General features: G+C 47.8%; 1 protein-coding gene across 2 annotated transcripts in view; it reads left to right on the top strand.

Annotated features, from left to right (window-relative positions):
* The window catches only part of RXRA (retinoid X receptor alpha), a 127,141-nt gene that overhangs the window by 104,902 nt on the left and 8,222 nt on the right, over window positions 1-14,017 (top strand). For both annotated transcript variants that reach the window (XM_067309306.1, XM_067309307.1), the window contains 3 exons: window positions 1,680-1,849; window positions 7,720-7,849; window positions 13,012-13,144. In XM_067309306.1, coding sequence (XP_067165407.1) covers window positions 1,680-1,849; window positions 7,720-7,849; window positions 13,012-13,144 — 433 coding nt within the window. The remainder of the gene's footprint in view (window positions 1-1,679; window positions 1,850-7,719; window positions 7,850-13,011; window positions 13,145-14,017) is intronic.

The following is a 14,017-nucleotide window of genomic DNA, read 5'->3' as shown; positions in this document are numbered from 1 at the left end:
CAAAATACAGTGTGTACCTCTGTAGCACATGCAGCTGGTAAACTTAAGATCTGTTTTCAAAAATAACCTCTTATTTTTCTGCATAACAACTTTCATATTGAAGGAGTCTAAACACTACAGAAAACAAAATATAAGGTGTGTTGACATGCAGCAAGCAGCAACATTGCACCTCTGGTTACTGTAGGAAGGGAGTTAGACCCATGGAAATTGGCCCCAGGCCTTCTCATGCTGGGGTGGAGTTGAGTTAATATGATCAGAGTCCATATTGGATATTTTTTTAGCATGTGTTTTAATTTCCTGTATTTTAAGAAATAAATTTTATATTATGGATTTTATTTTTGCACTTGGCGTGGAGCTGGTTTCACTGATTATCTAAAAGGCTTTATTGTGTTACAGGCAGTTCTGATTTCACTGGAACAATATCTGTGTCCCTGCTGTTTTCTCTTAACATCACATAACCAGGTTCAAATTCAGCAAAGAGGTAGAGCGTTAGGATAAATAGTGGGCCTTCTGCATTACTGAATGTCTCATTCAGTCTTGAACAAAGAGCTGGATAAATTAAAGGAGTCATCTCTCATGAGAAGTGATGGAAACACCTATTACTTGAGCTGTGTTGAACTAGAATATGCTAAAACGTACTGCGGGAAACAACCATGTGCAGAAGAGTATTAGATTTAGAGGATTTAACATTATGGCTTAAAAAGAAACTACGAGTGCAGCTATCTACATGAAGCTGCTTTGTAGGTTTAGTGAAAGTGTGGGTACTGGTTTCAAAAGCAGAGAGTTAATAATGTTATTAGCATCTAGTGAGCATTTTTCATCTATGTACTCTTCAGAGATTAAGTCATCAGCATGTGGCATGCTTCTGGCTAGATTACTCCTACTGCACAGGATTTGGAACAGGTCTCTCCTGTCTGTGTGGAAAGAGCTCAGGGACAAAGACTCGATCATGGTTTACCTAGAGCACATGGTAGCAGATCCCTGTTTCAGACCGTGGCAGGATGGTGTTACCATAAGACCACCAAGAGCCTTATGGCAGTCATTAGCATCACGAATGGAGACAAGGAGCTAGATGCACCACATGATCTCTATGGAAATTCAGCACTAACAGGCTCAAAAGATGGTCGAACTGTGGACTCGTGCTTTAAATTGACCAATTTCTCTTTTCTCATCCTGTCACTTCACCTCGTCGTTTTCTTCCCCTGTATCAGTTCCCAACCATTTCCTTCTCGACGCATCTCTTCCTTTACTTTTCATCATGTGTCTTTAACCTTTTTTGTTTCTAGGACTTCTCCCTCTGTTAAAAGAGGACCTTCCCAGCAGCTGTCCATGCGGGCTCAGGACAGGTTTGAGCTGGAGCAGTCTCCTTCACTGTGCTCCCGGAGGAATGCGTGTGCAGTGGCTCTCCCCAGCCAGGAGAGCCATCTTGTGACTTCCCCCCATCTCAAACCTGGTGGGACTCTGAGAGACCGAGGCCCGCTGAGGGTGTTGGTGAAAAGGTCAAATGAGAGAACAAGACACCAGATGTCTGTGTGTGCTCTTACAGGCCACAAGGACCAAGGACGCTTTAGGTTTCCATGGCTGAGTAACCTGTGGAGCTTTGGGATTCCAGCGTCCAACCCGGGGCACTGCAGCAGGGCGCCCCAGGCTGACGCTATCCCTTTCGTGTCCGTTTCCAGCTGTCCAGGAAGAGAGGCAGCGGGGCAAGGACCGGAACGAGAACGAGGTGGAATCAACAAGTAGCGCCAATGAGGACATGCCCGTGGAAAAGATCTTGGAAGCTGAACTCGCGGTGGAGCCAAAGACAGAGACGTACATCGAAGCAAATATGGGCTTGACGCCTAGCTCGGTAAGGCACCTCTCCCCTCGGCCCTGACCCCGTCCCGGGCACACGCGGCACGGGTGAATAGCTTGTGAGGCCTCAGTACTGATGTAGCGTGAACGCCGCAGTGAGCCTAGCTCAGAGGACCGATTATCTTAATGTTAAAGAACTGAAGTAGGGCTCCGAAATGCAACCTCTTAACCCTGCTTTAAACTCCGTGTATGAGCTTAAGTGAAAGCATGAGGAAAGCAAAGCCTGCTTTCCCTGTGTAACCAGCGACGCCGGTGCTTTTCTGTCTCAGAGCTGAAGGGAAGGGTAGCGTTTCCAGAGCTACAGAGAACAGATATTGTAAGGCGTAGTTAAAAGGGCTCACAGAGAAGGTTTTGTTTTAGTTACAGCCTGTTAGTGCTAAAAGCCAGGAAGACACTCCATGCTCGGAAGAGCTCATAGTCCAATCAAACCAATAAACAAACCTTTGTAACTGAAGTGCAAAGAGATAAGAGCTATAAAATTGGGGCGTGACTTTTCAAACGCTGAACTGCAGTGCTGCTTAGCTCTAATGAGAGAAAACCTGGCAGGGAAGTTAGCTTTCAAATTCCTTTCCTATTCAGAGGCTTGTATGATCACTGAGCCTGCTAGAAGTACCTGGGCTCTAACAGGACCTTGTCCAAATGGCGGGTATTTGATAGAAATATAGGAAAAGACTGAGAAACTGCAAAGAGGGAGACTGTCCTCATCCCCTTTCCTAACAGATTCCCTTTGCTGTGGGTTATAGCCATATTCAGAGAAAGTCTTTCTGCAAAGCAACTACCTCCAAATACAAGAGCCAGCCTATCCTCTAAAGCTCTGATTTTGGGCTAGATCCTATGCATAGTCCTTGTAAAGGGCCCTACTGCAGAGAAAGGGGGCATCTCCTAGGCTGTCTAGTCCTTCTGGAGGGCGCTGAGATCCGGCTAGAGCTTTGTGAGCACATGGGCTAGCTAAACCAAGAGAGCAGAAAGCTTATGCCAAAATATCGCTCTGTGTTTCCCAGTGCTCTTTCTTAGGTGTCTATAAGGTTGAGGCCATGAAATGTAGCTATTTCTGGGAGGTAGAAGGGGACTGCTGTACTTATTTTCTGCCATATAATAACTCTTTATCTCTTTCTTCATATGAGGCTGAAGGACTGAGTAGGGAATACCTTATCTGGCAGGGCTTGATAGGAGATCTCAGAGTCAGGCTGTTCCTTGTAGGGGTCTAAGTCTTGACTGCCTCAATGGGATGCTCTGTTTGGCCTTTACCTACCAGGGTACTTCATGGCTAACTTGCTAAGTGAGGCTGTTTAGTAAAGCTAACTTACTGCTAAGGACAGAGCCGTTTCCTAAATGAAACTCTCTAGAAGTGGATGCAGGGGCATGGTGCTTGCCTGTGCTTGAAGCTCAGTTACGTACCGCGGGCAGTGATACCATCCTAATGAAGCAGCGGAGGGTCCCCATCCCTGTAAAGTTGCAATTGGCTTTTTGGGAGGAAGCAATAGGAGGCAGCTCTGCTGTGGTTCGTGAGGGGGTCGGAAAGGCTCCGATGGCTATCAGGATTAAAAATACTTCAGGGGAGTTGTAGCCAGTGTTGTGCTGACTTGAAAACAAACCCCAGAGAGGGAGCTGAAATAAATGGCTTCGTCTGGCACTGCGTCTCCTCAGCCTCTTGTAGCAAATTGAAAGCTGGTTCCTGCATAATTCAACACGCATTACTGTGAACAAGGATGTGTGTTGCATCTAAATAGAAGCAGGAGGCTTGTTGAAATGCCCTATTATTGTCAAGCAGCTTCTGTCGGTGAGGTGACATTTGTAGCAGGTTTAGCAGATGTATGAGATCAGCAGCTCGCAGTGACGAGGCCACCAGATGAGGAGAGGGAAGCCGGAGAAGCTGCCCTCCCCAGAGAGCTGATGTGATGGAAACCTAGACAAATTCAGTCCCTAATAGACACAGGCTAAAATACAAGCTGTTTGCTATTAGCCTCATATGTTGGGTCCTTCTATTTGTGCCCCTGCACCTTGGTACATCTGCTCTCAATGCTGCCAGCGAGCTAGAGAGCTCCAGCGATTGCCAGGACTTTTCCACTAGGCTGTGCCAGGCTGGGACGGAGCTGGCAGCGCTTTGTGGGAGTTAACACCTCCTCTCCCAGATGCTCTCATGTTTGTGACCATCACCTTCCTGCCATGGTCCCCCAGACCACTGTTCTTGGCCTTCAAACCCTCCTCTGGTTGAGGCAGGTCGCTCTGCTTTGCCAGGCTCTGACACCACCACCGATTTCTTCCACTTGTTACAGCCTGGGACACCAGCACACACAGGGGTTTTAGCACAGGTTTCAAAGCCGATAAAAGGGGAGGGCAGTCGGGCTATCCCAGTATCTAACCAAGTCTTTCATGATGAAGCATGCTGCTTGAACTGAGGTTGGATATGGGACTGTGGGGTGAGACCCATGGAAGGCAAGGCTCTGTCAGGCCACCTTGATCTCTCACCAGAGCGGATGGGGCACGTTCACAGTTTGAACCCCATGCTGGTGAAGGGGAGTACAGAGAGGTCTGATCCTTGCGGGTGCCAGGGCACAGAAGAGGAGGGTGCTGAGCCACGCAGGAAGCAGCTAAGGCAGAGGGATCTACCACTGCAAATCTGCTGTCCTTCTGCCCTGTGTGGTGGGAGCCTGCCAAGACTCAACACTCACTTGAAGTAATTGCACCTGTGAGCCCCTGATAACAGCTCTTCAGCCACTGCGAATAGCTGCTAATTGTGACAGTTGTCAGACTTCTGAAAGCAGGGAAGTGGATAAATCCTTTGGGAGGTTCCCACAAGCTTTGAATGGACATTTCTGCAGGATTCCTCCATGGCCTCTGTCCAAGGAAGCCATGAGACCCCTCGAGAGCTGGACATGGCTGTATGCTCTCAGTACATCGTACCTGTCCCTCAGCAGTAAGATGACATACAAGGATGTGTTTGCCCCTCTGCCTAAGCCTGTGTGTCAGCTGTGTCCCCAGCAGCTGAGAAGCTGGGCTCTTGCAGTATAAGCACCACCTTGGATGGGCTCCTGGCCACTGAAAGGCAACGCCTGTAACTGAGAGGTGTTATCCCCATTAGTTCTTAATTGGCCTTTGAGCAGCTGGTTTCAAGTCACTATTTTCTGGAAGATGTCTCCAAGCTCCTGTTTTCCAGAAGGATCAGGTGCCCGAGTGTCCTTTCATTCTGTCACATGCCGGCACCGTGCCCTTGCTATTTACTGCAGGAGGGGATTTGCTTACCGTGCATGGAGAGGGTTTCTATCACTGCTTGGTAGATCCCTTCTTGGAGGCGGGCAGGCTCTTTGAGCTTGCAAGAATGATACTTTCAGCTGCCTCTCAAGCTACAGTGATTAAAATTCTGCCAGGAAACACCATGATGGTTCCTAGAACTGTGCTCTGAGGTGTAATTAAAGCATGTGCATGGGCTCACACAGTGTCAGGGGCCTGGCCCTTCTCCTGTCCCCATGGCAGGCCCATGAGTCCTGGCCTCATCAGCGCTTCCTGAAGCGGCTGACAAACTCAGACCTTGCAGGCCGGGCCCCTTACAGAGACTTTGTATGAAGCACCAAGTGCTGGATGCAGATTGCTGTGCCCTCAGAGAAGCAGTGATAGTCTGGGCTGTGACACCTGGAGCCTAGCTTGCTGCATAAGGAAGGAGTCTTAAAGATGGTGACAACCTGCACAGAAGTATAAGCCCCAATAAAAGCTTTGGCAAAAACACCTAGTTTTCCTAAAACACCCCTTCAAACTCCTCTGCATGCTGACATTCCCCATGTTCCCAGTGAAGCACCTAATCCTGCAAAACTCCTCTTCACACCCAGTTTAGACAATCCCATTGTCTAGAGCAAATCCTGTCTTGCTTTTCTCCCTCTGTCTGCCAGGGGACAGCCCAGTCCCTCCTCACTTCTCCTTCCCCTGCAGAAGGGCACTGGTTCCTGGGGCTCCCCTGAGGCAAAGCTCATCTGCTCTGAACCCCTTGGGGCTGCAGTAATGCTCCACAGCAGGGGCAGAGCCAGGAGGGAAAATTCCCCTTAACGATACTCCCAGCTCCTCAGCAGTAATGCTGAACATGAGCCCGTTCCCATCTCTCCCTGCAAGCAACAGGTGAAAATACTTTGAAGCTGGGTGGGTGCCTCTGTGCTTGCCAGATGCTAGTTATTTTAAGCCCAGAAGACCAGAGGCACTGGCCACTGAGGCACACGGTTAGCATTTGCTGTTGGGCAGCTGCAGAGCAATCTAGGCAAGGTCCCTGGAAGTGGCTCTGTAGGGGTGCAAGAGCAGAGCTCTTGCTGGGGCAGAGGGTTCGGACCCTTGGTGAGTAACAGAGAGGGGTTATATTTTACTGCTTGGACTTATGCCCTCTCTAGAAGTAGTATTTCTCTCCTCCCTTTGTTTTATGAGTGTTTAGACAGCTCTCTATTCAAACAGCCAGCAAAAAAAAAAGATTAACCTCAAGATGTTTTTGCTCCCTGACCTCCTTCCTTTTGCCTTTTGTTTGCTAGCTTTCCCTTCCCGTCCCTTGGGGCCAGAAGCATCCCCAGTGGCAGGCCCAGTATGGTAGTGGTCCTGCCTCCTCTGTGCCATCATGTGGCAGGGATGTGCCCTGTGCAGCCCTGCGTGCCTGTTCTCCCCAGGTCTGTGGGTTTGGGAAGCGGCAGTGGGGCTGCAGGAGTGTGTGAACTCACCCCAGACACGCAGCGAGAGAGCAGCAGACTGGGGCTGAAGGAAGGCGCACAGGAGGCCCCATGGCTGTGGTGTCCATGCTAGGCATGTACTTTGGGAAGCTGCAATATCTAGGAAATAACTGAGCGGATAAATGGGAGTTCACCAGTGTGGTTGGTAGAAAAGAGGTAGGTGAAAAAGGGGAAAGAATGGAGGTTTGTGTGCTGAAGAGAACATGTGGTGGGACACAGACATGTAAATTGTGTGGTTCTCATCAGCTCGATCTGGGAGAAGTATTTGCCATAACAGAGCCAACTCTCAGTGAGGAATGGCCTTTTCCTGCTGAAATTGAGACTGTTAAAGGAGGGAGAGGTTGCACTGACGTTAGTGTGTGCTCCCTGCTTCAGCTGTGCTGAATTCACACCCCTTCCCTGTGTGATCCAAAGGTGAAATAAACACTCCTGCTCTGACTTTGAAACTGCTCTTTTAAGGGCATGGAAGAAAAATAATCGTACAATCAAAGCTGCTAGAAATCAGTGGGGATTACGGTGGGATATGCGGAGGGGCTCATACATCCATGTCCAGAGAGGTAAACCATATATATACACTTGTGCACTAGCAAGGTCTTTCTTTGTCAGGGTTAGACAGTCTCTTCCAGTTCCTAATCGCAAGCCCACTTGAGCTGTTAGCAGTTCCTTTAAACAGGGATTTGGTCTGTTTAGGCTGACTGTCCTCCTTGAGAGCAGATGGTTTCTGTTACTGGATAATATTTCAAAAGAAAGGGTTTTTCTCCTTTTCTGTAATGCCCCCATTATTGCTGCTTTTTCGAGCTATAAGATTCTGGCATGAGGAACGCGAGAGCTGCACAGGCTGGGTAGCACGAATGCAGGAGACTGTCCTTCCCGTGGCTGGAGTTGGTGCCAACGTGAAGCGAGTTGGTTAGTCAGCTGGTGCAACGGGCAGGACACTCGCTGGTGTCTCAGCACTCCTGGGGTCTGTTCTGGAGCTGGCTGTCCTGCAGGATGAGCCCTCTTCCTCCCCTGCCTTGTTTTTCCCTCCTGCCTTTTGGCTATTTAGCCTGAATGGTGAATAACACTGTTAAACGCAGCACAGAGGCAGGAAGCCCTTTCAGCTGCTTGTCCAGTCTCTCTTCTTCCTGCTCCACGTTTTCTGAGCCTTTAAATCTCCTTCTCTTTGCAGCCCAATGACCCGGTAACGAACATATGCCAGGCAGCGGACAAGCAGCTCTTCACCCTGGTGGAGTGGGCAAAGAGGATTCCCCACTTCTCCGAGCTGCCCCTGGATGACCAGGTCATCTTGCTCAGAGCAGGTGAGTGGGAAGCTTCACTACATGGGCACCGACGAGGAGCCCCATCAGGGCTCTAGGACTGTTATGTCTTGCAAGTGACAGGTATTATGCTTAGATTTAGTTCCCTGCAACTTGAAAGTCATTAGCTGCTTCTGAATAATAGCCTCTGATAATTCAATTGCTAAATAGGTTTTAAAAAGCCCCAAGGGACGTGTTACTGAATGTGTTCCAAAATGTTGCACCAGCTGCCAATCAGCTGAAAAATGGCCCAACTTCGTCTCTGATGAGCAAGGCTCTCGGAGATGTGTGGTGGGTTATTTAAATCAAGGGAACTATGCACTGTCTTCCTCCCAAATGGAGACTTGAAAGAGAAGTGGGCTTGGGATGCCGTGAAATTTCGTAGAAGATGTTTGATCATAATTAAAAACAGAAAGGGGAGAAAAACATATAACCCTCCCTCTCCCACCCACCAAGATGAAAATAAAATTCTCCAGGCTTATTTTAAATTTCCTTGCGCTGCAGGGAGTCTGCAGGAATGGACGTTTTGGGAGGTTAAAAGCAGTTAGCTGTGAAAAGGGCCTCCTTCCATTAAGTAAATTCAAGCCCCTACTGCTGGCAGATTATGTACAAAGACTGGGGAGGGCAAAAAATCAAGGGCAGAACTCGACAAGGGTGCATTTTAGGCATGAAGCTATTTGCATAGCTCCAACCATCAGATAAGTGATTAAACAAGCTGTGGCTTGATGCAGCGGAGAATTTTTCTTGCTTAAACGAAGGGGAAGTCAGGTTGTCAGTGGGACACATGAAACTGCTTCCAGCAAATGACAAAGTTGATATGAAGGATGAAATTGGGAGAGGAAATGAAAGGATTTTGACAACTGTCTGTGGTGCCCAGCTCTCAACTTGGCAATTAAAAGCAAAAAAAAAACCAACCCTGGACTACCTGAAGCCAGGAATTAAGGGGGAATTTGGTGTAGAGCAGAGGTACAGCCTCAGACCAGGGTGAACTGGTGAACTAAGTGGAACAAACCAGTCCATCAGCCGTCCAAAGAAACCAGAGCAAGCCAGGGACTCTGAAGTCCACCAGGAAAACTTCTGCTTTTGTTGTTTTCTGAATAGAAGTGTCCCCTGTTGCGTGAGGAAAGGTGGCCAGAGGCATCCTTCCACTGAGAACTGGTGGGATGCTTTCCCATGAAGTGGTAGGGAGATGATAGTTTTAAGGTTTCTCTCATTTCCCCAAAAGGCCCTTTTATAAGGAATGGAAGATGATGGGATCACTGTTGTCCTCCTTCCTACCATGCAACACTAACTGTCACTCTGATTATTTTTTTTTAATAGAGGATGACTGTAGCTCAAATGCACAAATATTAATACTTTCTGCAATTTTTTCATTGACTGTTAACTAGTATAACTGCATATCCTGGCCCTTTATACAAATATCCAGTTCCTCCTGGAATCTCAGTAAAATCCTTGGCCTCAGTGGTTTCTGGGCAATTAAGTCCCACAATTTACTGGTGTAGAATTTCCACTCTTCTAATTTACTAAAATGTAATGTTAGAGTCGCATGTTTTCTCTTGTGGTTACAACAGTAGTCTGGGAATGGGAAATTTGGAGGTTTTATTCCTCCTCTTGAACTCTGAGCTTGAGCAAGTCACATGTCCTCTCTTGACTGCTCCAGTTTGCCTTTTGGTAGTGATGCTTCTTTGAGCTTCCATTTGGTGCTGGCTCAACCTGCTGGTATTCGTACAGCCGGCTCAGGGCCGCCTCTGGAAAATGGAAAGGGTGTATTTTTGAAGAGGGTCTCTAGAGCTGCTTGTTGAGAATGAATGAGGGGGGAAGCATCTCTACAGAAATCTTTGAAATGAGGGCTTTTTGCAAATGCTGCAAGGAAGAGCTGAATTCAAATGAAGAGCTGTATTTCGCTTATGTGAAACGGAAACAAAACCCACAACAACAGTTCAGGGTTTTGTTTTCTGTGTAGAAGAAGGCTAATAAAGTCTAAATTGGAGACTTGGTGACCTGACGTTCTCACCTTTATGTTGTTGCATATTATTTTTTAAATGATCCTCTACGTTCTCTTTTTGGCTCATTTTGTATCAAGCCTATCTATCGCTGAAGTAGGACTTCAGCCCCCTTTCTTGACGTTTTCATCCCAGCTTTTTTCCTCCCAGCAGCTGAGCCGTGCCGCCTCCCCTAGCCTCAGGGCTGCCTCCTGGAGGGGGGAGCGTGTGAACCTGCCACGTACCCAGGCTGGGGCTTTGGGGCCGCTCCCTGGGGTGGCGGAGAAGGTGGCTGCGGACCCCGCTGTGTCCTGGCGATGCATGCTTTGCCGTGGCTCTGACTGCGGTCGCTCCTGCAGCATATCCTGCAGCCGTGTCCGCAGGACCGGCTGCACCCAGCAGGGCAGAGCGCCAGGAGCAGCCTGGGCATGGGCTCCCAGCTCCCAGCACCTCGGTTGAGCGAGGCCTCAGATAACCTTCCTGCAAAGTCTTTTAACCAGTGGCTCTATCTATTATTGAGTGCAGAGAGTGGCCTGCTGAGAACAGCTGCCCATGAAATATTTAAGTCTTAAAATTTAGCTAAGAGCGTTAGTCAGGTTCATTCATGCATCCTCTGAGGCAAAATTAAGTGGAACACGCGTCTTTGGAGGAGTGGTGCTGGATGTGCCAGCGGTAGCTTTCCTTGGTAATCCTGAATCATTTCAAAATCTTCACTCTGAGCTTTTTGAAGGAGAAGGAAACTCAACTTTTCAAGCCTGTTTTCCTCAGGTTTTCTTTTTTCCCCAAACTTGCTACAATTGAGATGGCAGTCACTTGAAGTTTTCTTGGCATTGAGGACAGTCTGCAAAGCGGGACAGAGAATCAGATCTCTAAAATGGAAATTCACTTCATAGGATTGAGTGGTGAGGGGGGGAAGCTTTGTAGTGAGATGGGCTAAGGCAGTGGTCACTGCGCTGTCTGGTGCCTTCCTTACCCGAGGTGAGCAAAAGCATCCTCGATGGCTGCAGTTCCTCTACTTGAAATGAAAGGACTAGCAAGCCTCAAAGAAAGCTGATCTGCTTTTTCAGCAGTTGGGCTGAAATGTGAAATTCTTTGGGCAAACTTGTTTGATGTTTAACTCAGATTTGCTACCTGTGGTAGTACTTAATTTTCCCCTGCTCTCTGCCTTGTCCCTGTAGCTCATCAGCTCTTTGGGGCAGCAATTCTATGCCAAAAGCACCAGGTAGAAGTAGGGTCCCCATCTCAGCCAAAACATCCCAGCTCTAAATGGCAGTAATTCTTCTGAGGGAATGCTGATTAATCCCACGCTTCTTAGTTGGAATAACAGTGCAGATGTTGGTGGCACCCCATAGCCACAACACTTTCACGTATTCTTGGCAAGCCTTGCTCTGAGGCTGCCTGTGGATTTGCTCAGGCAATGCAAAGAGGTGACACTGAGGTTTTGCAGAGCTGCAACAGATGGGTGTTAGGTCATGGCTGGAAGGGCAGAGTTACGAAAGCTGGCACTGGGGAAGGACATTGCAAACCAGTGTTGTTTTTTTTTTTTGTTGTTGTTGATTAAAGTTGCAGGGAAGATCTGTGATCTGTATGTGGAATTGCTGTGGGTCTGCATGTGGTGGGCAGCAGGAAGCACCTACAGCACCTTTCTGTGGGTCACCCTTGGTCTGGCTCCAAGCGGGTGTCTTCAGTCTTGGAGCACAGCTCAGGCAGACTCCTCGTTCAGCCCCATATCCTCTCCTCAATTCTCCTGGTGTTTCATAGTGCTGCAATCCCTCTGGAAGTGCCAGGCCCCACCCAGTAAATAGCCAAATAAATGTTCCCTTGATTGGGGTGGAAACATCCTGTAGCCACTTAGGAAACAGTGAACTTTATTCCTTGTTGACATTTCTAATGGCACAACCCATCTCTGCTACAGTGGGTAAATACAGTACGCATGGACCTTGTGTTGATTCCTGAGTTGCAAGCCCCAGTCAGGGAGAAAAGGCATGTTTCTGTGGCAGGAGAGGAGATGAAGGGTATTGTTGTCTTGCTTTTCCAGCATGGAAGAAAAAAATCAAATATCCTGAGATTTCTGGACCCTGCCAAGCAATTCTGTGTTCTGGACATCAGAATGTTTTCAGACCAAGTATATTGGCCCCAGGAGGAGTGTGAGACTCTCCAGGGTTGCATAAAACCTGTCTTCTCTTGTCACAGATGCCTCTCCTTACAGCAGGTTGAAAGTCATTGAAATTTCAACCCTTCAAGCTTACTTGTTCTGGATTTGTTTCAGGCACTTTTTGACTCAGCTGGTAACAAATTTTAGAAATTGAAACTGTTAAATTTAAATAGGGAACTGAGAGGGAAGTCGTATCTTCCTTCTCTTTCCAATTTGTAACTAGTTCAAACTACTCCCTTGGCATCCAGGCTCAGAGGATGTGTGTTTTCATATTTTCTGAAGTGGCACATTCAGTAACAAATATGACAAATGCTTCTTTTCAAGCAGCTCTGGAAAGTTTTTGTTACTGGCTGTGTGGGAAGGACCTTGGTAGACCAGTCGTGGATGTAGGACCTCCATGTGGGATCTCTGTGTAGGAGTGCAGTACAACCATGGGTCTGAAGATAGTTGTTCGCTTCAAGTATTTACAGTTGAAGTAGATGGCCAGAAGAGAGAAATCTCAGCAAGAGTTCTCGTGGTCCAGGTTTACACAGTTGAATCATGGTGAATGAATTGTGTGCCTCACTGTGGCTTAAAAATAAGCCCAATTAGCTGATAGAAAACAATAATAGCTCTTTAACTGCTACCAGGCATGGAGTATAAAGTCAGATCATGAGCACAAGGCTCCATATCCACTCATAGGTTGATACAGAGAAGAGCGGGGTGGAGAGCTATTTGCACTAGTGCCTGCAAGGGTTATAGAGGAAATTACTTTCTTTATTACGTTTTTAGTGCATTGGCTGCTTACTGTTTCTTCCCCCCACCTCTCCCCCTTCCGTGACATCCAAGAAAGGGTTGGGTGTCAGGGAAGGTTCTTCCACCTTCTGACATCCAGCAGTTTCCTAGGGACTCTAGCAAAGGCAGACTTCTAGTGAATTCCTCCTCTCTTCTTAGAGAAGATTAGTGCCAGAGAAGTGACTGCTGATCTCTGAACCCCCTGACGACCCCGTGGCTCTAACCTGTGCCCTTGGTTGTTTTCTCCTCCCCAGGGTGGAATGAGCTCCTAATCGCCTCCTTCTCCCACCGCTCCATAGCTGTGAAAGACGGGATCCTTTTAGCCACCGGGCTCCACGTGCATCGGAACAGTGCTCACAGTGCTGGTGTTGGTGCCATCTTTGACAGGTGGGAAGACGGAGGGGATGGACGGTGGGGAATGCACCTCAGCCCATCTTGCCTAGGCATCTTCATCTCTCTGTCTCTCTCCACTGCTCTGCCCCAGGGCATGCGCTGTCCATTTCCCATATTGCAGCCCGCTTGAGGTGCGGATGGAGGTGTGTTGGCAGATAGGCTCTTGGTCAGAAGAGCCCAGGCTGAGGTGTGTCTGTCCCGCTGCTTGTGTGAAAACGTTGTGGTCTTTGCTGCAGGCAGGAACATTAAATCCCCCCTCTTAAACATGCAGAAGCCTACAGCCCAAAATAGTCACTGAGAGGACTGCCCAGTGTAAATCAAACCCTCTTTCATGGGGTCCATATGGCTTATAACATTATGAGGAGGCCACTTGTTTACTTCTTTTCATCTTTAATTGGACCAAGATATGGTTATATTTTCACCAAAAGTACCCAATAGGTTCCACATGCATATCCCAAGGGCTCCTTTTAATCCTGTGCTTTGGAAAAATGTTTTAAAGCGTGGCTTCCAGAGTGTATGACCCACAGCGTGGCTCCAGACACTGCTTAAATTGTGGCTGATTTCTTTGCCCAAGACTCATCCTGAGATGGCTTAGTTGAAACCAAATCACCTTTGCTTTTTTGCTTTGCAAGGAAATTGCTCTTCAGACCTGGGTGACATCATTTGTTTCCTGTGAGGTCATAAGTGCAAGATCATGACTTCACTGCAAGATCTAACAGGAAAAACTGGGCAATGAGTGGAAAATATTTCAAGACCAGCACCTGCAATAAGAGCAAAGGGACTAATAAAAATTACCGGCAGAGGAAATTGCTTTCAGATACCTGGTTTTTTTTTTATTTTTAGGCAGCTTTCTCTAGTGCCAGAGCC

This window comes from Apteryx mantelli, chromosome 21 (assembly GCF_036417845.1).
Source record: "Apteryx mantelli isolate bAptMan1 chromosome 21, bAptMan1.hap1, whole genome shotgun sequence".
Lineage (NCBI taxonomy): Eukaryota > Metazoa > Chordata > Aves > Apterygiformes > Apterygidae > Apteryx > Apteryx mantelli.
Note: the sequence above shows the minus strand (reverse complement) of the source record. Positions and strands in the feature narration are given on the sequence as shown.